At 37.5% G+C, this 25,677-nt stretch overlaps 1 protein-coding gene across 2 annotated transcripts in view; it reads right to left on the bottom strand.

Annotated features, from left to right (window-relative positions):
• Positions 1-13,529: 13,529 nt before the first annotated feature.
• The window catches only part of PCDH9 (protocadherin 9), a 699,593-nt gene continuing 687,445 nt past the window's right edge, over positions 13,530-25,677 (bottom strand). For both annotated transcript variants that reach the window (XM_064440769.1, XM_064440770.1), the window contains exon 4: positions 13,530-16,861. In XM_064440769.1, coding sequence (XP_064296839.1) covers positions 16,488-16,861 — 374 coding nt within the window. In that variant the 3' untranslated portion in view covers positions 13,530-16,487. The remainder of the gene's footprint in view (positions 16,862-25,677) is intronic.

Raw genomic sequence — 25,677 nt, 5'->3', positions numbered from 1 at the left:
GACACCATTTTGTGGACTTTCTATGAAGCCTTTAAGGAGACGTGATTAGCATGAGGATTAAAGGCTGTTGTGGATAATGTGCTGTTTAGGAGATAAAACCTCAGAGGCAGAAAAATGACCCATTGTCAGACTGGAAATAGGCTTACACTGGGCTCTATTAGCACTAGCATTATTTACTAGTCTGGGCAAGATGGTAAACAATCTGATACCCACATCTGAGTATCGCATGCAGACTGTAAAGGCTATGGTACAGTCATATTCAAGGAAAGAACTGGAAGCGATATATTACCTTTCAAAGGAACTAGCCAAGTATGAAAAACAGTAGAAACCTAATTGACCCCATATACTTGTTAAGTCAATTCAATAAAATACATTGAGTTGTATGCTTACATCCTCAGAGAAGAATACAAAAGACAAGAAATTCAATGGGAGCTAATAAATTTAGACAAATGAGGAGAAGATTCAGTGAATAAAAGATAAGGTATGTTATAGGCAAAACACATCATAAGGAATAATTTGGGTTGAATTACTCATGTTTCTGGGTTCTAAATTAACTGTAGTCACTGAGGCTAAGCACCTGGGAAGATCACTGGAAACATATGTTCAGTTTATAATTTAGAACTTTTTTTTAAAGAAAGAAATCTTAAAGTGGAATAGAAAATGCTGCAAAAGAAAAAGTACCATAGAAGCAGTATGTGATTTAACAGTGCCATCACCTAAGACATCAGTCATCTCTGATCATCCAGTCATATAGACTATAATCAGGAAAAGAAAAATCGTCCAGAAGAATACAACACAGGTACCTAGAAAAAAATTTCCATATGAGAAATTTAGAAGCCTCACATTGCATAGTCTGTAATAGACCTGAAGGAAAAAGGTACCCTCTATACCAGTAATAAATTAGTATAGCGTAATTTCATGTTGGGAGCTCTTTTTTACTCTCTTCCATAAAAATAGATAAAGAAGAAATTCCACCAACCATAAATAATATTTAACCTTTCATTCCAGCAGGCTATAGAAAGGTGGAATTTGAGTTTCCAGACTTTTTTTCTCCCTTTCTTTTCAGTGTAGTGGGTCCACAAAAAAGCACATGTCAGAACTGAGGTTCATGCAGAAGTAACTGCTCTTCATCCATCTAGCTGTCAGAGGTCTTACCACATCTATGACTTTAAAATCAGACAATGACAATGAAATAAAGGTTTTGAAGCCTAGCCCTACACGATCATGAGATTTTACTGGTTGCCTTTTGCTTGAAAGCAAGGGAATTGGAGGAAGACAGTCATTAGGATGGAACATTCCTCTTATAAGTTTTCTCCACAGAAAAGCAAAGAGGGGAAATCTGACAAGTTAGCAGATGTGGTGGGGCTTTTGTTTGTTTTAATTGTTGGGGTTTTTTTGATTGTTCTGAACAATATGAATGTGAGAGATAAGCTCTATAATCTTAGTTATATATAGCATTTTTTACATATAAGCAGATGTCCCCTGTCAGCATCAATCTACTTGTTTATCTGTACACTCAAATTCATAAGACATTTAACTCCCTGCTGTGATCAAAGTCTGGCCCTTACATGAGGCACTTACCAGTTTATAGCAATAAATAAGAAACACAAGTGTACTGTACCTGTTAAGTACTGACACTTAACAGATCTGTGAAGTAGGTAAGTGGAATACTTCCTATTTTAAACAATGGAAAACTGGCTAAAAAAATCCCAAACAAACCTTTAGAAGAAAACAATAATACTCCCTTCCCCTCATTCTTCCACTATTTTATTTTTCTTCTAAAAAGTCCAAGAAAAAATACAACATTTTGTACTGCACCATGACGTTCAGGATGCAGGCTACTCTGAGGTCAAACATCATCTCAATATAAATGGCAGATCACATCAAGAGTCCATAAAGCAGCACTGTTATCCAATTTGCTGAATGGTTTGAAGACATTAACTAGTGACGACATATATGACTCCTAGACAAATGTCATCTGCACCATCTGTGGACCATATTGTGCATCAGATGGCAGGATAAAATTTGCAATAAGAAAGTTGCAGAGCAGAGCTATGTTCCAGGGACTGTAGCCATGATCATCACAGAACAGCTGTACTGGGCTGGTCACACATCTAGGATAGAAGACACCAGCATCCTGCAGCAGCTGGTGTTCTGTGGACTTGAAGAAGCAGCATACAGCCAGGACAGAGAGATGAACCACTTCAAGGATACACTGAAAGACAACCTCAAGTAATAAAAATTGCTAAGACAGGAGACAAGTAGGATTAGTACATCACAGTTCAGGTTGAAGAGACTCAGTTGAATCTAAACTGACTAGCAGGAACGTGTGCGGTCTTGCTAACCGGCTGTCAAGGGCAGAGGTCTCCAGTTAAGAGGTCATTATTGTTCCCTGCTAAACTCTGTGTTTGGTTCCCTTACAGGGTGCAGGTCGGGGAGGCTAGTATGGCTGGATTGGGTTCCCCTATGGAGACAGAATACAAATTTGAACTTGGCAACTCAGAGGCATTTCTGATGCTTATGATCGTGCACATCTGAGAAGTATTGCATCCATAGTAAAGAAAGGAGACGTCAAAGAAAAAAAAAATCAATAGCAACCCTTAGAACTATGCATGAAACCAATGGGGAAAGGCATCCCAGTTATGCACTGAGTTTGTTTTGGGTTTTTGTTTGTTGGTTTTTTTCTTTTCTGCACTTTACAATATTTTAGGACAATACCATGAGAAGTATTCTCTTCACTCCTGGAGGACAATGTAGCAAAAAAAATTTGGTAAATATCAGAGAAGGGATTCTTTTGTGAAACTCACCTACTAGGCACTTAAGTTGATGTGAAACTCAAGTCTTATGTGTCTGCATTGATTGCAGTTGAAGCAACAGAAGTTACATATTTAGATATTAATTTCAAAGCCTCACTTTAATTAATAAAATTAGTTTCAAATTTTATCTTTAAATAGACAAACTAATGAATTAGTTCACAAAATTATTTTGGTTTCTAAGTGATGATAGAAAAGGCTTAATTAACTTCAATAGATTTGAGATCAGGCTTTCAATATCTCTGAATTCCTGGAACTAAATTATATGTTTATGTATGCCCTCAATTGCATTCTGGATTTGCAATAAAACTCTTCAATCTAACAAGTAAAATAAAATATTTCTATGGTATTTTAATAATATTAAATTCAAATTAGCCCATACAGGAATGAATATATTGTCTGTTTTCACTATACGTTATTTATTTATTTATTTATTTATCCTTTTTTGGCTTTGAAATTCTCATTGTGAAATTAATTATGAGAGGTTGGTAAACATATAGCAAAACTATTTGTCCCATGGCTATATTAAAAAAAATTCAAAGAAAAATTCCTTTTCTTTTTTTTTCCCCCAAAATAATGGTTGTAGTAACTGTGGCTTATCTGCCTAAAAGTAGATATCCTTCAGGGTTGTAGATGTCCTAGTACTCATCAGAGTTATAACAGCTGCTTCTTCCCCATATTCACATACACACACTATAAAAAATAAAATCTATAGTCAGAAGGCACCTGCAGTTAGGCATTGAGATATAGAAAACATCACCTGCAATTCAACCTTCTCACATATATTACAATTAACATTCAACTTCTAGTTGTATCCATAATATATTCTCACTGGCTACATACCCGTTACTTCAGTTTTGCCTGGACTGTGAGTACCAATCAAGACTGTCCAAAATAAAGCCTTTCAGGAGACACCCAGGTTCTGTTGTTACTCAGTCTGCAACTATGCATGCCTACCCTAATATATGAATTAACACTACCACAGTAATTCTATCGCCTTCCAGCAAGTCTGCATTGCTGGGTCGCCAAGCAACCTCCCAGAGTTCTGGGGGAGAGCTTCACTTACAGCATATACACAGCAGTCCACCCACATGGGTCTGACAGCCCAAAACCAGACTTCATAGTCCATCTCCTCTGCAGTTATTTCCTTACTCTTCCACACTTTTTTGTGGGGGAAGAGTAACAACATCTGCATCAGCAATTAAAAGCTCTAGTACTACATCTCCTGTATCACTAATAATAGTCTCAGACATCATAGAGACACATTCCTCAAGAAGACATCCATCCTGATCTTGGCTATAACAAGCACAAACATCAAATGTAACATCTTTTCTCTTTCCCTTTTCTCTTTCCTTTTCTTTACAGACAGCCACACTCATCCCATCCTATTCTGGCTCCTTACTCCTTTCAAAAACCCTCACACTTAGCAAAAATAGCTGCTCTGCATAATTATCTACAAGTGTGCACGCTGTGACACCCTTGAAAACCAGGATTTTCCCCTCAAAATATGAGGTACCACCCGCACCGATGCAAAGGTAATCTACAGCAAGTCTTGAAGCAAGTCAACGTCATCTTTGGGACATACTTTGTTGTGCAAAACTGAATTCACGGACAATCTGAGTTGCCTGAGGGTCTAGAGGAGGAAAAGGTGTGATCTTTCCACCAATGTTACAAAGACTTAGAGAGAAGGAGGTCCTGCAGGATTAGGAGGTTTATGATTTGCTAAAATGCATCGCTTACCCTGGGTATTGTAGGAGATTTTGCAGTAGAGCTAAGATAGGTAGCAACAGTGAAAGACTACACAAGAACATTATTTTCCATTTTTTGCAGCCAGAAGGCTGAAATGCTGCTAGGATAAGACAGGGAAAAAGCAGGCAGATCCTATCAAAAGAAAAATGTGCTTATTTCACACACAAGCAGAAATTAAAGATGGTAGAGAAATATATTGCACATCTGAGAAGGTCTCTCAGGTAAATCTTTTACTATTTTTTAATTCATTTTATTATTTTTTCATTCTCCAGTGGCAGTATATGCACTCCTTATGGAGGTAGAGTGCTCTGGCTTGAAGAAGACACATCAGTCTGCACTCCTATGTTCATACTAGCTTTTTGATAGTGATTACAGGGCTCTCCCAGGATGTCTAAAGTAGTTACTTGCCCCCAGGAGTAGCAGTGGAGGTGCTGAGAGGTCCCTCAGTATTGGGAATGTAGAAAGGTCCCTTTGGTACAGCTGTGTTGATGTACAAGGACAGGCTAGAAGAAGTCAGGGGAGGTCTTCCCGCATGTGACACATTGCCACCTACACTACAGCCCTCTGCAGTAGGAACTCATGTAACAAAAAGCCTACTGTAGGCTTTCCATTTGGGGATTAATGTAACATAACACCTCTAGGTAACCCTAAAGAGAGTTGTAGGTAGTTCTTGCCTCCCATTTTACCTACATTTTTTCCTAGACAGGGCTAAAAAGCAAGCTGAGGACACTCCTGCTCAGTTCATATTGCTCAGCCTGATCTTCAGAATGTCTGTTGGTTGGAAGGTAAATGTCATGATTTAGCTCTCACCGTTCTCCACTTAGGAAAAGATGAAGATGTCCCCATTCACCTGCAATTCAGGATCAGATGTTCTGTTTTGAGGATAAGAATCTTATTGATTTTAGGCAGTGAACATATTGATGAAGCCAACATTTGTCTGAGTCCACGAGCAGCTTGTTGGATACAGATGTGTGAGGAAGTTATGAACATGTGCAGAGCCTACTCTGTAAGCACTAAAAAACCCATTAAAACTGATGGAGGTTAACCATTAATTTTAGTACCAATGGGAAGAGGTAGTGTTGATGTGCAGTTGGGTGCTGTGTGGTAGATCTGCAACTACATGTTATAATTTAGACAGTCTGAATGTTAAGATTGTTGTTCCCCTTTACTCCTCTATGTAAAGTAATTGTTGGTTACACAGCAGGATTACTTGGGGGCATATGAGTCTAAGGATTTTATGATGTCTCTGATTGACATATCCTTTCATCCTTATTTGGTGTAATAACTGCTGACATGAAAACTACTGTTTGAGCTAACCCATCTCCCACTGAAATCAAAGGGAGTTTTTAAGACAGGGACCTTTGCTGAATAAAGACACCTTCAGGAAAGAAAGTGCAGTTCCACAAAATTGTACAAATTCCCCTCAGACAGAACTGCCAACTATTTAATTCTGGCAAAATACCAGCTCCACAACCTCAGGATCTGATCAGCTGCTGCCTATCACACAACAAAACGAGGTGGCAAATGCAAGAGAAGGGCAATGAATTCAGAATAGCTCCTCTGTGTCCATGGCCTATTGTCATGTTTATTCTAGCATAATCACAATGCCGTAAACATTCAAAATACAAAACACTGTCACAAATGGCAGCTTTAGGTATTCAACAGATTCAGCAGCAGCCAGTCCATAGTAAAGCCAGCCAGATTGTTGGAAACTGGTCAGAAAATAATATTTTGGTACCTGCATATCATGAAAAATGCAATTTCATTCTTGTTTCCATTTGTTTTCATTTTTTATTACTTCTTTTGGTTGGCAGTTGGTTTATTTATTGGTTCAAATACCCAAAAGTGTCAATGGGTGTTAAACAGAATTTCTGTAATTTTGGAAATGTACAGACTGAGACCTCATTAAATCAGTAGTATCCCTTTTGAAATCATCCGTGTCTACTCCCAGTGCTAATGTAGTTGAATTAGTAATTATGCAATTGTTCAGGACTAAAGAATTACAGAGTCTGTGACTGCAAGCTTATTATAAACAGTAATCATGCATTTGATATTCTAAAAATGCAAAGCTCAATTTCTTTGTACTTCCCATAGAAAAACCATATATTAACTGAATGTATATTTCTGTAGAATTATTGCTTGTGAGTTTATTAAGTTTAGCCTTTAGCATGGTTATTGAACCATACATAGTAGGGCATTGAAAGAAAATGCAATATTAGCAATATACTTCCCTACAGCTACACATTTCACAAAGAAACATCTAAAAATCTTGAATGCTTGAATGTATCTTTCCCTCATCCTTCTACGAAGTTTGTTTGCTTTCTTCTTCTTTCCTATCTTTCTTTTTTTTTTTATTAACCAGAGGGTGCACATATTACCTTCGATCTCTCTTTCACTGGTGTTCTGCTTACAGGTTTTCATGTTTTCAGTATTACTGATGGGTAATTTGACATAGTAAAGTATCCAGAGACAGCTGTCAGCTGCAAAGTTTGGAATAGGTTCTGCACTCTGATTCTCCATAAAGCAGAGAGTTAGTGTGTCTGAACTTGGGAATAAAAGGTTTCTTTCTGGAGATCTTCAAACATAGCAGTTTACAATTTAGAGAACTTGAGGTTATTTTAAAAGGTTGCTCCACTATGCACCTAAAACTAAGGAGCCAGAGACCTACCTAAGATTGTCTTCCTCCCAAATCCATATATCCAGAGGCTCCTCATGTTTCAAATAATTTTCAGAATGAGGCTTAGACCCGCCATGAGGCATAACTGTTCATGGCTTCTTTTGTCATGGTTCCTAAAGAAGGAAACAAACAGCATGCTGCTGAATCTGTCAGCATCACTAAATAGGTAGTTCTGTCTGAATGAATATACCATTGTAAATTTTGCTTTCATAACACAATACAGGGTTTTTTGTGTGTGTGAATAAAACAATTGTCTGTATGTGGCTGCCTCCTTTTCTTTTTCGTTTTTCTCTTCGGTGCTTAACACCACATGGTGGACAGTAATAATGTATGATCTTTATCAATAATGTAGAAGCAACTTCCTACTGAAGACAGCTTAAGTGTCCAAGGAGTACAACATCATGCAGTAAAAGCACAGGCCTATGCCATTCCCTGTGGTAAATAATACTCCTGAAAAAAGTCTGCCAAAAAAAAAATCAAAAGTATAAACACTGAAAACAGAATTCAAACTTTTTCTCCCCCAAAAGTAAACAAACTATAAACCTGGATTATAAAAAATACAGATATATATAAAGCTGAAAAACGCCATCTTTAAAGAATCTCTTTACCCAATACTAAGAAGGATATAATGCTTTTTACATAATTATTAAAGTGTGAATTACAAATTCAAAAGTAAATAATTTTTATATTAATGTGATGTTGGATTTTTGGTTTTATGTGACTGAAGTTCTTTAATCTCTCATTGAATTCATTTAAATATCAGATCAAAACACAAACATCTTCACAACTCAGAGCATTCTACAGAATGTTGCATGTGAAAGGAAATTCACCGATCACTTTATGGCATTAAACCTGTATCTTAATCAGCTGTGCCTTTTTGCGGGGAGGGGGGGAGGTAAGAGTATCTGAATTGTTTATCAGACAGATTTTTCTTTTTCTCTTTGCAAATAGGTAATATAATTTCTTATGCATTTGGGCCTATGGATTATTTGTATGTTATCTGTAGCTAATGATTTTATAGGCATTTGATATTAAAAATTCATTAGTCAAACTCAGTGCTCAGTTATTGAAATCGTGTAGTATTGCTTCTGGTCTCTGTATACATGTGGCAGGCAGAAGAGCAATGTCCCCCCCAAAATTAGCATTTCTTAGAAGGAATGTGAATACCACATGGAAAAAATTCAGCAGAGGAATGATACAGCCTTGCCATAATTCTGAGTAACCCTTTTTTCACAAGAAAATAGTGTTAAATGTGCTGTGTGCACACAAAACTATTCAGATAGCAGCTTTGTTTCTGACAGTGTTACAGAGATAGGAAGATTTAGGACGCATTTTTAAGGGCCTTCATAATAATTTTCCTCATTACATTTAAACTTACATTTTTCATTGCTGCTGCAGTTTACATCTTCCCTAACGCATACATAACACATTCGCCTTCTACTATCCCCTCCCTTTCCCATCTTTCTGCTTCACTCTCTCTCCTGTTCTCTGTTGTGAAAGCAATGAGGTCAACAACCTTCTTTTCTACTAGAACCCATGTGACAAGATAGAAAAATGGCTGCATAGCTTCAGGACCACACAGATCCCACTTTCAATTCCCTACCTGAAAGGAAATTTTAAAAATGCCTCACTATATTCTAGCAAGGAAGTGGTAGAGGTAAATATAACTTAGCAACAGATTAAGCTTAATGTTGAAATCTTTGAGGAGTACAGGTGGGTTCTCAAGTGATGCAAGAAAACACAAATTGTAGGAGGGAGCCTTAGGAAATAGCTGGTGGTAATAGTGCCCATCTGGCATTCCCTAAAAAATAACCAAGGAACTTAAAATAACTGTCTAATTTGGGTAGGCACTAGGAACCCTCAGCTGTCTCAAGTTCAGTCTACCATTTCATTGCACTGCAGCACTTACCTCTCCAGAAAACATCCAGAGCAATAAGGTGGGGGAAGGGGACGGGACGGGACGGGAAGGGGAGGGAAGGGAAGGGAAGGGAAGGGAAGGGAAGGGAAGGGAAAAGGGAAGGGAAGGGAAGGGAAGGGAAGGGAAGGGAAGGGAAGGGAAGGGAAGGGAAGGGAAGGGAAGGGAAGGGAAGGGAAGGGAAGGGAAGGGAAGGGAAGGGAAGGGAAGGGAAGGGAAAAGGGAAGGGAAAAGGGAAGGGAAAAGGGAAGGGAAAGGGAAGGGAAGGGAAGGGAAGGGAAGGGAAGGGAAGGGAAGGGAAGGGAAGGGAAGGGAAGGGAAGGGAAGGGAAGGGAAGGGAAGGGAAGGGAAGGGAAGGGAAGGGAAGGGAAGGGAAGGGAAGGGAAGGGAAGGGAAGGGAAGGGAAGGGAAGGGAAGGGAAGGGAAGGGAAGGGAAGGGAAGGGAAGGGAAGGGAAGGGAAGGGAAGGGAAGGGAAGGGAAGGGAAGTTTCCTTTGAACAAATACACATTTAAATGCTGGTGAAATACTGGCTTTTTGAAAAAATTGAGAAAATTCCCATTGACTTTGATTTAGCTAAGGGTTACCAAAACTAGTTCCCAGTTTTATCAACAATAAATGTTTGAGCTCCTCAAAGAGGCACACATTTTAGTTGATCCTCTCTGCAAAACAAAGATGGAAGCTGACTATGAACCATGAAGAAAACCACTCTTCAGTGTACAAGATTTCTGACTCATCTTCTGTTAAATCAACAGTTCTAAATATTATCCTCTGAGTGCAGAATCTCTCCATCTCCCATCTGAGGCTTAATATATCTTTACCTGAGAAACGAAGAATGTAGGTTTGCTTATGACAGCTACACTAAGCAAACCCTAAGTACTGTATTATGCATTTATTTAATGGCATCTTATCTTAATTTCACTTGAAAATAAAGGCAAAAAGACACTTAAAAGCCATCAGGGCATTCAGATTTACATGAAGAAACATTATCTCAGCTTTCCTTTAAATTTTGCCCATATGCAAGTAGATAGTAAACACATAAAAGGACACATTCTTAAAACTCAGATCACTAATAAATATTGTTATAGGTATATATTTAGACAAGAAAAGAAACAGTTAGAATTCCCGTACAGTACTTACCCATATTAACATTATCACATGGTTGTACAAACAGGATTATAACAAGCAAAAGAAAGCACTTTATTTAATGAATAAATAATCAAAAGCATTGGTGAGGGTAGTCTTAAGAATATGCTGCTTCATACAGTTTAAAGTACATCAAACAACAAAATCCATAATCCCAAAATTCCATTAAATAATACTGAGTAATTATGTGATTGATAATATTTAAGTATATATATAATCTATATATATATATGTGTATATAATCATATCATTATGAGTAATTAAGGTATCTATTTACATGCCATGCAATATTAGAATGTGTTGCAATACCTAGGCACAACAGGTGGATTTCAGAATGGCTATGGTAAAAAAAAGAAACAAAACCAAACCAAACTTATTTTGAAAATGAGGGACATTACTTTCAGGTGTTTCTTTTCATAATATACAGTGAGAATTTGAGATCCTTTCTGATAATTAAAGACATACTTTTTCTATTGTACAATTAGGTAGCAGTATAAACTTAAAGCTGTAGTTAGAGCCATGAGATGCTGCAGTTGAAGAAAGAATTCTTGCTTCAAAGCTTAGCATATGACATGCATGTCTGTGTTATTCTTCTCATTGTGGACCCAGTCCTGTGAAATGCTGAGCTTCTCCTACAAGAGGGTGCTTACTGCTGTGTTCCAAAGAATCTAAGTGCACTCAGTCTCAAAAGGGCTGCACAGTACTTGGCAAGATGAAGATACACATTAGCACATAATTCCTACTAGTGTCCACTGAAGTGTTGTGTCTCCATCAATTGAAAAAAAAGCTTATAGTTCTGCATTAATCTCAGTTTATAAAAAACCTAACATTATATTTTAAAAACCTGGGAATTACAAATTTGCTTCTTCTCAACCATTTGCTAGTCCACTGCATACAGTGGGCATAAAGGACTTGGTATTTCTGTTACTAGTTATGAGATAAGTCTTGATATTTTGTGTCATAAGAGGTTCAATAAAGCCTGAATGATCAGAATCTGGCTGTCTATGTTATGATCTTACTATGCTTAACTGGTTGAAAACAAAGTATAAAATGGGGTCTCACAAGAAAAGCAGTTCATAAGTAGCTGTCATATAAGGTATTATATTTCAGAGAAACCAAACTGGAAAAAAATCAATCCACCCCAGTAATTTTACAAGGAAGCATCTAGAGTTTTTTTGGAACAAGAGGAAAAGTCAAAGGTGGTTTTTGATTATGGGGTAATTATATTTGATGGACGTCCCCACAAGGTGATTGGCAGTGAACGTTAATAAAACTAACATTAATTGAGTTAGAGCTTAACTGCCCATGATATAGTGAGCTAATTCACACCTCTGGATGATATTGTATCATGTTTTCCATACACTAAAATGCCTTGCTCTGCTCTAGAACTGGTTTCCATTTTAAACTTTTTCATTGCAGAAGCAAGGACTGCAAGTATATAAATTAAATAAAGTTGAGACTTTGGAGCACAGTTCTGCTGATTAAGTGTATTAAACAGCAAGGAATTGAGCATTCAGCGGTAATGCTGTGAGTACTCAGTTGCTTTCACTGTCGGAATTGACACATACGAGCATACATGCTGTAGAGAACTGTCACTGTTTATTTTATTTTATGGCAAGGATACATGCCATAAGAAAGTTTTATCAGCTGAATCAGGTAAATATTTTGTGGTCCTGGGAAATCAGTCACCCCAGACCACTTGTTCTTCTCGCTGAACTGGATATGACATCACTGCTGTGCTCTCATGCCAGTAGGCACACTTCTGTAACTTATTTTGAGGTATCAGACGTTACTGCCTAAGGCTATTAGATCCTACCCCTATGCTTTTTGTCCTGTCCTGAGTCCCATGGATCCCATGACATCACCTATTGCCATGTCCTGTGATTCTCATTGTGTCCTTTTATTTGTTAATGCTGCTAATGCCTCCCTCTGTTCAAAACATCGCAAGATTAAACTTCTGATTGCTGTTGTGATCCTCTTTTCCCTATTTCTTTTTTTTCTCATGTCAGCTACATTAGTCTTTATCCCTCCTGTTCTTTTCTCTCGCACACATATGCATCTCCTGGTTTTATGCCATTTATGTATTCAAAGCTTCCTGAGTTTCTCCATTAGATTTGTCTACTCCATGCTCAAGTCCTTAAGATTCTTTCTGATAATGATCCTTGTTAATTAATTGCTAAAAGGTAATAATCACATTAAGCAAGTATTGTGAATATAATTTTCTTTATAGTTATTTGTTAAAATTTATTTATATTTCTGTGTGCTCAGTTCTGCTCCATGTATTTCTTTGTCTGCCTTCAGACAGTTCCTTGGGAAAGAGGACCTGACTGTTCTATCTTTAGTAAGAGCTGGCACAGCGTAGGATTAAGTATTACTAAATAACTATATCTGTGCATGCTTTTAATTTTCTGTTTGGAACAAGGTCTTTGGTCAGTGACCGTAAAAATAAAGAACTATTGGAGAAACCTTTGGTTTATCTTTTTAGCAGTCCTTCAAATGTGTGCATTAATAAATAAATAAATAAATAAATAATTAAAGAAAGAAAGAAAGAAAGAAAGGGCACCTATTCTTCCTAGCTGAAGGAAAAAAACTAGAATTAGCATCAGAGAGGCATCCATATCATGCCAGGCTACCAATAATTTTAAGTAATATTTTGCCTCAAAGCTGATAAACTTGAAGAGTCACCAAAATTCAGCTGCCTTCTCATTCTGTGCAGTGGGATTTTTTCAATCTTGTTTTAAAGCTCCTTGTCCAATGTATCACTGAATTTCTGTCAGGATTTAAGTTTGGTTTTTTTTAATTTCTTTTTTTCTTAATTTGTGAGTTTTACTCATATTGAAAACCAAATGGTTGTGAATGAATGGGCACTTACTGAATACATGTTTAGGGCTAAATCCATATTCTGTGGAAAACTCCGGAAAATATTTCTTTGGTTTAAATGGGATTAAGATATAGTTCCCAGTGCTGTAGATATTTCTTTCTTTCTTTCCTTCCTTCCTCCCTCCCTCCCTCCCTCCCTCCCTTCCTTCCTTCCTCCCTTCCCCCCTCTTTCCTTCCTTCCTCCCTCCCTCCCTCCCTCCCTCCCTCCCTTCCTTCCTCCCTCCCTTCCTTCCTTCCTTCCTCCCTCCCTTCCTTCCTTCCTTCCTCCCTCCCTCCCTTCCTTCCTCCCTCCCTCCCTTCCTTCCTTCCTTCCTCCCTCCCTCCCTTCCTCCCTTCCTTCCTTTCTTCCTTCCTCTCTTCCTTCCTTCCTTCCTCTCTTTCATCCTTCCTTTCTTCCTTCCTCTCTTCCTTCCTTCCTCTCTTCCTTCCTTCATCTCTTTCTTTCCTGTCCTTTTTTTTCCCTAATAACAATTTAAAGGTTGGCTAAGGCCTTAAGAAACTAAAATTACACAAAAGAAAATTTGAGAAAATGAGATAAGAAAATTTCACCTGCCAGAAATTTAAATCGTATTTGTTTGTGCTCCTCCTGCACAGGTTGATGGCAGCATAAAGTATTGAAGGTTGGAATAGAATGTAGTTATCTTTCTGTAGCAATAGTCACATCATTTATTTTCTGTCCTTTATAGAATTTTTTTTCAAACATATTCTGTTTAAAAAGGCACTTATAATTTAAAATAGTTGGTGCTATTTGAGCTTTCAAATAATTATTGTATTTCTGGTTTTAATATAGAAGTCAGGGCACCTCTGCTTTAAAACTCAGCATGTTAAAAAATAGGTTACTTCTATTGATATGTCTTTTTCAAGGTTGCTGGGATTATTTTTTTCTGTGCTGCAACAGAAGTGGTTATATAACCACAGAAGATTTCCTTATAAGAAAGTATTTACTGTATTTTGGTATTACTTCATTCTACTCTCAAAAGAAAGACTGAGGTGTGGTAAGTGCTGACTTTTCTATATGCTACCACTGTACTGTTACAAAGCCTCATGCAAGGATGCTTAGTACATGTGCTTGAGTATGCCTAACAAATCTGGGCTAAATTCTGTCACCTTTGTGCTGGGTACTTTATCCAATTCAAATAATTCATTCTGCATAAGTTCCTACTTACCATAAGAATGACAGAATATGGCCCTCAGGATTTATCACTTGTATATTCCATTCCTATACATATCTATATGAATCAAATGGACCATGAGATGCTTAGAAAAAGAGTTGGAAATTCAGAATGAAACAAAGGAACAAACCAACCAACGACAACAGAAAGAAAGAGAAATTAACAGGAATAAAGTCCCTTAGGCATCTGCCCAAGAACTAACACAACACAATCAGGAATTCAGAACATTTATTGCAAGAGCTGAATAACTAAATAACGTTTGAACTGGCAAAGCAGTAACAAGGATAACTGGTTAGATATTTATTCTGTCAAAGTCATCAAACACCCCTCACAAACTGACATAAGTACTGCAATAAGCAATGCATCCCTAACCCATTTTTATGCCTTTTATACTGTGGAGGGGAAAAAAAAATGGGGGGGGGGAAAGAGTGAACTGCTATATACAAAGAATAAAGAAGAAAAAAACCCTTGTGTTTTTGGTAAGAATAAAATCACCTTCAGATTAGCTAAATTTGTTACTTTAAGACTGATGTTTCACTGTGGCATAAGTAACTTTGCTTTTTTCTGTAAGGACTTTTTTTCTTTTTTTTTTTTTGCATGCTATTTATTTGTGTAAATCATCTGTCATGCCTTAACAAAAACCATCTAAAAATGTTTGGATTTGGATTTGCTTTGCGTGCAACTTAGATCTTATTAACATTAGGAGTCACTCTGCTGGTTTGACTGAGGTGACATGATACTGGTACCTGCCAGGCACTGACCAACTATGATAACAAACAGTTAAACAGCAATAATTAGAGATTTAACCCTTTAGTTCCCCCAACTAGCCTACCAGGAGAATGCTCTGTTACATCATGAAGGCACAACACATTAAATATTCTGTGGCTATGGTCTAAAAACACTTGTGTTACTACAACATTAACGCAGATGAAGATCAACACAAATGCTGCCGTTTCAGCAATACAAGCTGTCTTAGGTATAGACACACACCTGCCCAATTGGAAAAACATGATTATTGTATTTTGCTCTTGTAGAATTTCCTCTATATATTCCAGCTGAGGTAAATTTCAGCTACCACTCATTAAGTGACAGACTGCAGCTAATTTGTTCAAGGATTCCAAACAAACAGCTTTTCCTCTCACCCACTGTCACAAAATTAAATATTCTTATTTTGTTTTACAGTTTCCCTGTTTTATGAAACATAATGGAAGTTTTAAAAAAAATTGGCTAAGTTTTTAAGCCCTTACACAAGTCCTTTCATTTCTTAATACAAAAAAAAAAAAAAAAAAAAGAAGAAATTCTACCTGAATGCTGGCATCATTTGCTACTACATAGAAAGAAAAAATCTTTCTTTTCCATTCTACAACCAACTTTCCCTCCCCCATCACTCCTTTTTTCACTTTTTAACACAAGTGTTTTGATTTCCTTGGAACATTGTGTGTCAGACAGACTACTAACACAGAAACACCATCACTGGAAATAAAAGCAAAACAACAGGAAGCAAATAAAAGAAAGAAAAAAGCAACTGTGAAACACAGAAATATGCTACAGTATCTTTTCAAGTGAACGTTATAAGTACACAAAAATTGTAAGTAATAATTGTTTCTATTTACAAGTATTTGAACACTGATTGACTTATAAGTGTCCACTAACATTGTTAATAGCACAATAGGTTTAATGTTTACAGTTTCAGTTGTTTTGTTTGCAATATGATCTCAAGTATAACGGTCCCAGCATAGATCAATGACAACAAAAGCACAATTTTCTAACTGGATATGCTTTTCAATCGTTGCAATCCACTGAACTTTCTCGCTCTCTCACTCTCCGAATGCATCTTCTGTTGTTCATAGCAGCAGTCCAGGGTCAAAAAACAAACAAACAAACAAAAAGTTATTTGCAAACTGGAGAGATCTCTTCAGATTTTAATCATGTCTATTTAACAAAACCACACAACTTTTAGAAACACTCTTTCATGTTGCAGGACATCATACCTTCCACGGTGCTAACATAAAGATATGCATATCTCTGCTAAGTGAAGCATAGTTCTAGAGGTCTACCCAGTACATAAAGCTCTGACACACACACAGTATTAGCAAGTCTAAGTAGGCTAAAGTCATTGGTCCAAAGTAACAATTTCTTATAGCTGGTGCTCCTTTGGACTCTCAACAGCTCCTGAGGCCTGTTTATAAGACTTCAAGTTGGCCAGAGGAATGTCAGTCATGTGGTTGCCAGTGTTGAAATGGCCCTCACTGGAACCATACTGCTTTCGGTCACTGAACTGGTTTCTGTTGCTATCTTCTTTCCAGGTCCTGGTCAACGTGTGTCCATTAACTAGTTTGTCCTTCTTAACCCATTCTTTCTGAGGTGCAAAGGTGGAGAGAGGAGACTTTGGCTGTTGGTATGGGCCCAAGCTGGGAGGCATCCAACAGTTGTCTGAGTGACCCAAAACCAGGCATTCTTGAGTACACATCTCTGTAGCTTCAGCTAATCCTCGTGGCCCAAGAGGCCCATCTGTAGAAGAAAAACAAACAGAAAGAAGAGAGAGAAGAAAAATAAAACCCATAATATTAGATAGTGATATTTAGCTTTAAATTTATACATATACCCCATGAGAAAATGAACAATGAGTCTGCAACAAAATACTGTGCTGATAAATCCTAAACACATTTTCATTCTGTTAGAGAGTAGTTGCTTTGTAGGCCATATACTCTCTGTATATCCTACGTAGTTTCCAGAAGTGGAAATACAGTTCAATTATCCTTAAGTTATCAGTCTCAGATCCTTCTATGAATAAACTTTACTCTCCTTTTCAGTCACATTAAGAAAATAGAGCTAGGTAGGTGAAAATATCAGAGGAAGTAAACATGCCCTTGCAGATTCTGAGTGAGAAATATAGCTGCTTGTACAGACCTACAGTTTGGATATATTCTTTTCCGCTTTCAACTCACTTTACTGCTGCAGAGCCTTGGTGAACTAACAGCCTACTGCAAACTGAGAAACATTCATACTATAAAAAAATGGGCTCACCCAAAGGAATACTCCATGTGAAAGATTATTCTAATATCTGCTATCTTACAAACTTGCGTTGGTGCATAGTTCTAGACATCTACCCAGTGCATAAAACTCTGACGCATACTCCCAACAAGCAAGAGATAAGTTAAACTTCACTGGATTTAATATGAAACCCTGAAACACTTCAAAATATTGCAACAGGAAAGAAAATAAAATCTGTAATTCTTGTGACCATTAAATATCTGAAGATTAAAAATCTTTAGATAGCTGCTATGCAACCATAAAAATCCAGGGGTAAATAAAAAAAAGAAGGCTTATGTAAATCTTGCGCTTGACAAAGAACTATTCTCATAATTCTTTGTAAGTCAGGAATATGAGACCACAGGAGACAGAAATGAAGTCTACTGAAGTACTATGCATATTAAATATCCACATAATTTTTCACACACTACTGAGGACACAGCTGGCCAGCTGCAGGCGTCTTGCAAACAAGCAGACAGGTCACCCAGCAGCACTAAATTCTTCTCAGTCTTACTGCATTTCTAAATGGCTGAATTTGCTCATCTGACCAGACTGGATGTATAAGGAAGGGCAAGCCAGGAAAAAGGCAGACAAATCACTTTGTGTGTCTTTGTTAGATATTTCTCAGTATCTGAGATATGCTCTGTCATGATTCTTTGCTAACTATATTGTAATTTTGAGCAAGAACTTTGAGGTGCCTTTTCTTGACTTCAGAGTAAATCAACTGGCTAGTGCTGTAGACATTCAAAGAGTTCAGGAGACATTTTTCCTTGATTAAACGGCCCAGTGACAGGAAGGAAATTATAGATTGATTTTTGAGAAAGAACCTTAGCAGGTAGGCATGAATAGTGAAGTTATAAAGCATCTTAAAAAGCAGTACTAATCAGAAGAAAAATGTCAGTAGTGTCTCAGCAAAAAATGTATCTTTATAATAATATAATTGAGACTCAAAATGATAAGTGAGGACACTCCAACAAAGATTTCTGAGTTACAATGCCAAAGAATATTTCATTCTCTTATAGTCCATGCATATACAGTAAATCACCCTTAGTAACAGAACTTTTTCTGAATACTGAAAATATCCCAGTTAATTTTATGGAAATTGTTATTCTTTCCCAGTTGGTTTTTTTTGTGGTGTTTTTTTGGGTTTTGTTTTGTTTGTTCTTTTTTTTTTTTTTGGGGGGGGGGGAGTTGTGTTTATTTTTAACTGTCACATAACAATTTATGGTATTAAATTCTGCAGATTATCGACTCACACATATAGAAAACGTGATCAGATATATTCTACATGTTATAATGTAAATAGTTAATCTTCTTATCTCTGCGTAGCTCATCTTGTTGAATATCTGGAGAATATCGAGTACACCGCTGATGTGACAGAATATAATAAACCATAACAGAAGTTGCTGCTGCATTCTCCATATAAGAAAGTGTCCTGTTGCTGACAACTAGAACATGAAAAATGTATAGAATCATTCTAAAAGGAGAACTGTGATAATTCCCTTGAAGAGAGATATTTTTTTTCTATACAGCTCTTCTTTGAATCCTCTAGTATGAAGTTATAATCAAACTGAGTCAGGTACTTAGTACAAAAAAAGCAATAATAAGTAAAGTACTCACAGTATATTGTTAACATTTTCAAAGGTTAATCTATAGGTTAAAAGCTGATTTTTTTTTCTTCTGACAACAGAAATTTAATTTTAATTAGTTTTTTCCCATTTTCAGAGGAAGAAAGTGAGAAGTGGCAGAACTATTTTCAACCTGTCTCCTCTCACAGTATAATACTGTATTTCTGACCAAGAAGGAAAGGTTAGGCAGGGATTAAAACTTTCAAAACACAAAGAAGACTCTTCACCACAGAATGACACATTTCAAGAAGTACAGTGCAGGCACTCTGTACTTCTAATCTACAGTGGAATAAAAGGTTACCAGGAGAGCCTTCAGTCCTATAGTTCTGAAGTGGTTGTGTTAGTTGTCCTGTTCTATTAAATAAATTTCAAGAGATAAGACAGTTATTTCCATTTAAAATTTAAATGAGTAATACGCTGGTTTTACTTAGGACTATATATGCATGTGGCCCTATAAGCTACACGTCCAACTCCTTGGAAGATTTACCTCATGTGTTTTGCTTTCTTTAGTAACAGTTCTAGGCAGTTAATGCTGTTAAACTCAGAACGGATTATAAACATTCTTTGCTTTAGCCATCTTTAAGTTGATAACTTTCTGGAGTGCACTGGAATATTTATGTATCTGTTACTGTGACCAGCAGACAGAATGGGGTAACAATGCTGAGTTGATTGCCTGTTCAGGAGGAGCAGCTCCTTGATTGTTGTTGGTTTAACAAAATACCCCTGTCCCACTTAGACTTCAAAAATTAATTATCATGTGCAAGCCCTCCTCCAGTCAACCGACTATGCCGACATTTCAACCAAAAGCAAGACCATGGCAGTCATGGCAGGGTAGGTCACACCAAGCAACAATTGTAGGCAGACTGAGGCCTTATCGTTTTAGGGGAAGACTCGTAAACCCTGTAAGACCTGTGTTCAAATAGCTGTCAGGTATGTTGTAAATCTGCATACACTTCTACATATACCGGTATGTAAAAATCTGTGAATAAAATGCATGTCCAGAATTGAGAACAGGTTCAGACTCCTACTCAAGGGAGTATGCGTATTTTCAAGTGCTCTGATTCATGCTTTCCAATCTGTAAAATACAGGGAAGATTTACTTGCCTCAGTGAAATATTGTGAGGTTTAAGTTTACAAAATGCATTGGAAGACTTAATCTAATATATAATTAACAACTATTATTTTAATCACTTTTGGTTTAAGCCATCACAAGAGAAAAAAAAGAAGTCTACTAAGTATTATTTTTAGAATTGCAGATTGAGAAAGCAATATATTTTACTGTTGTCCTACTGCAAGGAAAAAGGCAGCTCCATTCATAATGTGTGTGGTGCTTGTCACACCTGATCTCCAGTTAAGGCCCTTAGATATATGCATATTGTTTTTGTAAATATTATTGCTAATAGTTATGATCATGGTTAAGGGTGCTCTTGATGTCTGACTGTGAGATACAAGAAAAAGATGAAAAATGGATTTGGGAAAAAAAGGTGCTCACCTACCAAAAAAAAAAAAGACACTCTTTCCAAAATATATTTTTTTCAGTGTCTGTTTTGTGTAATTATGTTCTCAAGTATAGACAGTTTATTCTTCTCTAAGATTCCTTATTATTCAGGTTGCTATTCAGTAGCACAAAGTGAAATGATCATGAGCAGTATGATGAGAGAGAGATCTTCTGGGGGTAGCTTGCACTGAAGAGTTGACTACTTTGTACTGAGAAAGCATAATGTTGACTTAATGGTAATTATCTTTCTCCTCCACCACTGCTGAACAATAGCTTTCACCCAATTTTCTGAAGTTGTTTCATTACCACATACAATGACAACACTTAAAAACCTGTTCCTGCTGCTTTAATTTTATAATTGCATTAATTTGTTTCCTTTCTCTTCATAAAAATGTCACTGAAATTTCTGTATCAAGTTTTTTCCACACTGAAGTACTTTATTGATATGCGGTTTTTTGTTTGGTTTTTGTTTGTTTTTTTTTTCTCAGAGTATTTTTTCTCTGAACAATCCGTAATACATGAGGCTGGTTATCAGTCTTGGCTGCTTGAATATATAATGACACAAGTGCTGATAAAACTGTACAAGCCATCTGTCTCTGGAGTTAAATGTTTTGAAAGCAAACACAAAAGTGCATAACAAACACTCCCTTAAATTGTCTTCGTAAATATTTATATCAGATCTTACCCAAAAATGCTGTTTTTTGTTGTTATTTTATTCTGTTAATAGCTGTCAAGCAGATGCATGACTTGCCTACTCAGAAGCAGACAGGTGTAAGAAGGAAAATAATGTATGCCACTCAAGAGCCGGTCATACCCTAATGCTGGAATTTCTGTGTGGTCTTTTATCTCTTTTTATTATACCCAGAAGCTAAACTGCTATTTCATTGATTAACCTACTGCTGCAATTAGCAACTAGCTTCTGGAGTGTTGACCAACTGCTTTTCAACCTGCTTCTTTAAACCTCTCTCACTTAAACCCAGAAAACTCATTCTTCACTTCTGAAACTGTCCGGACCATGAGTTCCACTCAGTGACACCTTCTGTCCTCAAAAAAATGAATGGGTGCTCTTTGCCTGAGGGCACTAACATTAAGTAGAGTGGATTTGAACATGTCCATAGCTGTGTTTCAAACAAATATTTTTATTTAACTTTTCAAAATGCATCTTAAAAAGGAAAAAGAAAAGAAAACAACAGCAACAACATTTTCAGCTCTATTTAACCTCAAATACAGAAAGCTTTTTTAAGCTTTCATGGGCTACTTTACTAAATGACCTTTTCTGAGACCACATGTTTTTACAGCCTCTCCCACATATATTGGAACTGAAATGACATTATTACATTTCATAGAGGTTTTGCAGCTACTGTATATAATAAATATAAAAACTGGAAAACAGTTTATAATGAAAAAGAATATTTTTACTTTTTTTTCTCTTAAATATCAGCCAAATAAATGAGAAAGACTGTTCTTTATTTCCAGTCTGTTAAAAAAAATAATCCAAGACTACAAAGCCACATACATGCTGTGCTGGATGTGTTTTCTTGGTATTATTAATTAACAGCAAGATTCTTCAGTGACTACTAAAAATATATTTTTAGTGGCTTGTTGTATGGTCATTCCACCTGGCACAGTCAGTGCTGATAAAATCACATTCTGTCCCCAGATCACCTTGTTCCAAGGTCCTTGGATTGTTAACATTGCTGCTACTGATTTTGGTAGACTTATCACCACCACCTTGTAACCTGCTGCTTCCCTCTCCCCTTCCTGGAGTTGCATCCTTTGTACTCAGGTGCAGATCAAGAAACCCCTGCTAGTTCCTGTTCCCTGTCTTGGCCCAAGCTTCTTTTTCATCACTACTGAACTAAGTAATACTGTAAGGTTAGTTTATGTCTGTATTGCTTAGCAGAGATAAGCTTAATTAGCACAATAATAGGAGGGACAGGAAGTTGGGGGGTTGGGGTGCCAGGGGGATGGGTAAAAGTGTGTGGGAAGTACTGCCTAAAATACAGATACTTAGGAACTAAAGTATTTTCTGAAAAGACAGGAAAGCCAGGCAGAGTAAGATTTTCTACATCTTAAATGATCCAGATGGGTTCCACAGAAATGTCAGTGTCTAAGATCCAAGCCATAATTTCAAAAATCATGCATGACTTCTTTGATTCCATGGGCAGCTAAATTCTGAAATGCAAGATTATTCAGCTACTTGAAATTCTGCTTCTATACAGAATCGCCTCAATTTTCTGATGACTGAGATTGCTTCATGCCTAAATCCTTTCAGAGTTAAGAAAGTAACTGTTCCCTTCCTTTTATACCTTGGATATCTCAATACGGTTGGCGTTTTAACAATGTATGCCAACAGGTTGTAGCTTTGAACAATATAGCAGTGCAGCAGGCTGGTTTTTTCCCCCCTCCAGTTTATACCCATGGACTGGTTACAGAAAGGGCACCTGCCTTTTGTTTCAAACATTGTGCAGAGGCCACTTATGGTTAGAACATTTCCAGAAAGTTTAGCTCCAGTTCCCTTTACTTCATGACAGATTCTGGCCCTTCTCTCCTATAGATGTACAAGAATCAACCTCGATCTTGGTAGCATGAGCTGTTCTGATAAATGAGAAACAGTTCTGTAACCCCTCCTGCAGAAAAGGAGACTATAATATGATTTCTAACACACCTAGGAGATGCTGAAATTACTAATCTACTGTAAAAAAGGTGTCTGTTAGAAACATGATCACTATTAGAAACTATTCTGTATTTCTTGTCTTGAGTTCCTTTCACCTATAGCTGCTCCAGTGCAAAAGCGACAATGAAAGGAGTGTTACTTAGATTGCTTGGTTGGGTTTTTTTTTCTGCTATCCTTCCTAGAAATTTAATACCATTACCATTTACAAGCTACACCTCCATCAGTAATGGCTCTGCTGCCTATATATTATTGTCTGGCCTAACTTTCTATGCCTATTTCCAATTACTTTTTCTGCATTGGCATACATGTACATAAATCGGTATGCATTTTCACATGTGCATGTTCAAGAAGTAGTCGTGTACCATAGAATTCATGCTTTAAAGCACTGGCAGCTAGACAAATCTTTAGTTCCATGCATTTTCAAAAAAAGACACCTTCCAAGAGCTGACACCTTCCAAGGAATGGAATTAATTTTACAGTGCTTTTGAGAATAAAGCCTTTATTTTCCTAGACCTGCTTACCTACACTTTCCTTGGAAGGAATTTTTTGGCCTATTTCTGAGGATGGGAACAAATAAGCTGCTTTATCTACTGTCCAGCTAGGTGCAGAGCAGGTGCCACAAGACTAAGTTTGCAAGTTGCTATGCCTAAGCAAATACTGTTACAGAAAGCACATAAGGAATTTCAGCAGATTTTAGTAGTTTAGAGTTGTTGATAATCCCATGAAGTCTTCCAAATCAGCTTGTTTGGAAATGGAAAATTCAGTCTATAGGCAGGACATGCTTATCTCTGCTCTTATCATCTAAACGCAACCTTGAAATTAGTTCAGTTGCATGTTATTACATTTCTGGCTTAGTTCTGGATATTTTATAACATAAATTATTTAATACTGAATTTATTTGGGACTTAACTCTTAGCAACATCTCTGAGTAAGAAACACATCTTTATAGCCCAGTGAAAAGTCACAGAGATTTCACCAAATTCTAGCCCCCAGTTGTCCATAAAAGATAGCAAGCAACCCATTTCCTAATCTCTACTGAATACACCCTATGTGACTGCTGAGCTTGTGAGAGCTAGGGGTCAAGTTTCATAGAATCATAGAAACAGAGAATGTCCTGAGTTGGAAGGGACCCACAAGGATCATCAAGTCCTACTCCTGTCCCTGCACAGGACAACCCCAAAATTCACACCATCTGTCTGAGGGCATTGTCCAAGTACTTCTTCAATATCGTCAGGCTTGGTGCCATGACTGCCGCCCTGGGCATCCTGTTCTAGTGCTCTACCACCCTCTGGGTGAAGAACCTTGTCCTAATATCCAACCTAAACCTCCCCTGGCACATCGTCTTGCCATTGCCTTGGGTCCTATCATTGATTGCCAGAGAGAAGAGATCAGTGCCTGCCCCTCCTCCTCCCCTTGTGAGGAAGCTGTAGACTGCCATGAGGTCTCCCCTCAGTCTCCTCTTCTCCAGATTGAACAAACCACGTGACTTGAGCTGCTCCTTATATGCTTTCCCCTCTAAACCCTTCACCAACTTCATGGCCCTCCTCTGACACTCCCTAGTAGTGTTGTACCCTTAATATACTGTGGCACCCAAAACTGCACACAGTACTTGAGGTGAGGTGGCACCAGCGCAGAGCAGAGTGGGACAATCACCTCCCTCAACTGTCTGCAGTGCAGGGCTTGATGCACCCCAGGACACGGTTGTCCCCTTGGTTGCCAGGGCACACTGTTGGCTCATGTTCATCTTGCCGTCAACCAGAATCCCCAGGTCCCTCTCTGCAGAGCTGCTCTCCAGCCTCTCATTCCCCAGTCTGTATGTATATCCAGGGTTGCCGTGCCCCAGGTGTAAAATCCGGCACTTGCTCTTGTTAAACTTCATACAGTTGGTGATTGCCCAGCTCTCTAATTTGTCTAGATCTCTCTGCAGGGCCTTTCTGCTCTCGAGAGTGTTTGCTTAACATTGTCTAGTCTTTAATAATAGATAGATGAATTAACTACTGTTAGACTTGTTACCCTTCTGCAGGCAAGTTACAACACTCTTTGAAATCACAAGGGCATGGTCCATGCAATCAAGGGTGTAGGAAGGAATTCCAAAGCAGTCATGATCTGGAGTGGTGCTGAGCTGCCCACTGAACAGCTCAAATCTGATGATTCAGTGGTCTTCACTGGTCATAAAAATACAGCTCTATTACTTATCATAGACTGTACATTGCCTATATTCAGATCTCTATGCCACTTTTTTTTTTTTCCAGAATTTAACTGGGTGAAACTTTATATCTCGTAGTAAAAAATGTAGGTTCACCAGATAATCTAGTTGCTCTTTCTGGTCTTAAAAATCTACACATCAACAAATATTAACATAAAACTGTATTCTGTGTAAACTTTCACTGAGAAATGTAATGATTTGTAGCACACCCTTTAGAAATACAGAAAATAGAAAATAATATCGGGGATTATTATTCTGGTCTAATGCATTCTGTCATTAAAAAAC

This window comes from Phalacrocorax carbo, chromosome 1 (assembly GCF_963921805.1).
Source record: "Phalacrocorax carbo chromosome 1, bPhaCar2.1, whole genome shotgun sequence".
Classification (NCBI taxonomy): Eukaryota; Metazoa; Chordata; class Aves; order Suliformes; family Phalacrocoracidae; genus Phalacrocorax; species Phalacrocorax carbo.
The sequence above is the reverse complement of the archived record's forward strand: the minus strand, read 5'-3'. Positions and strand labels throughout refer to the sequence as shown.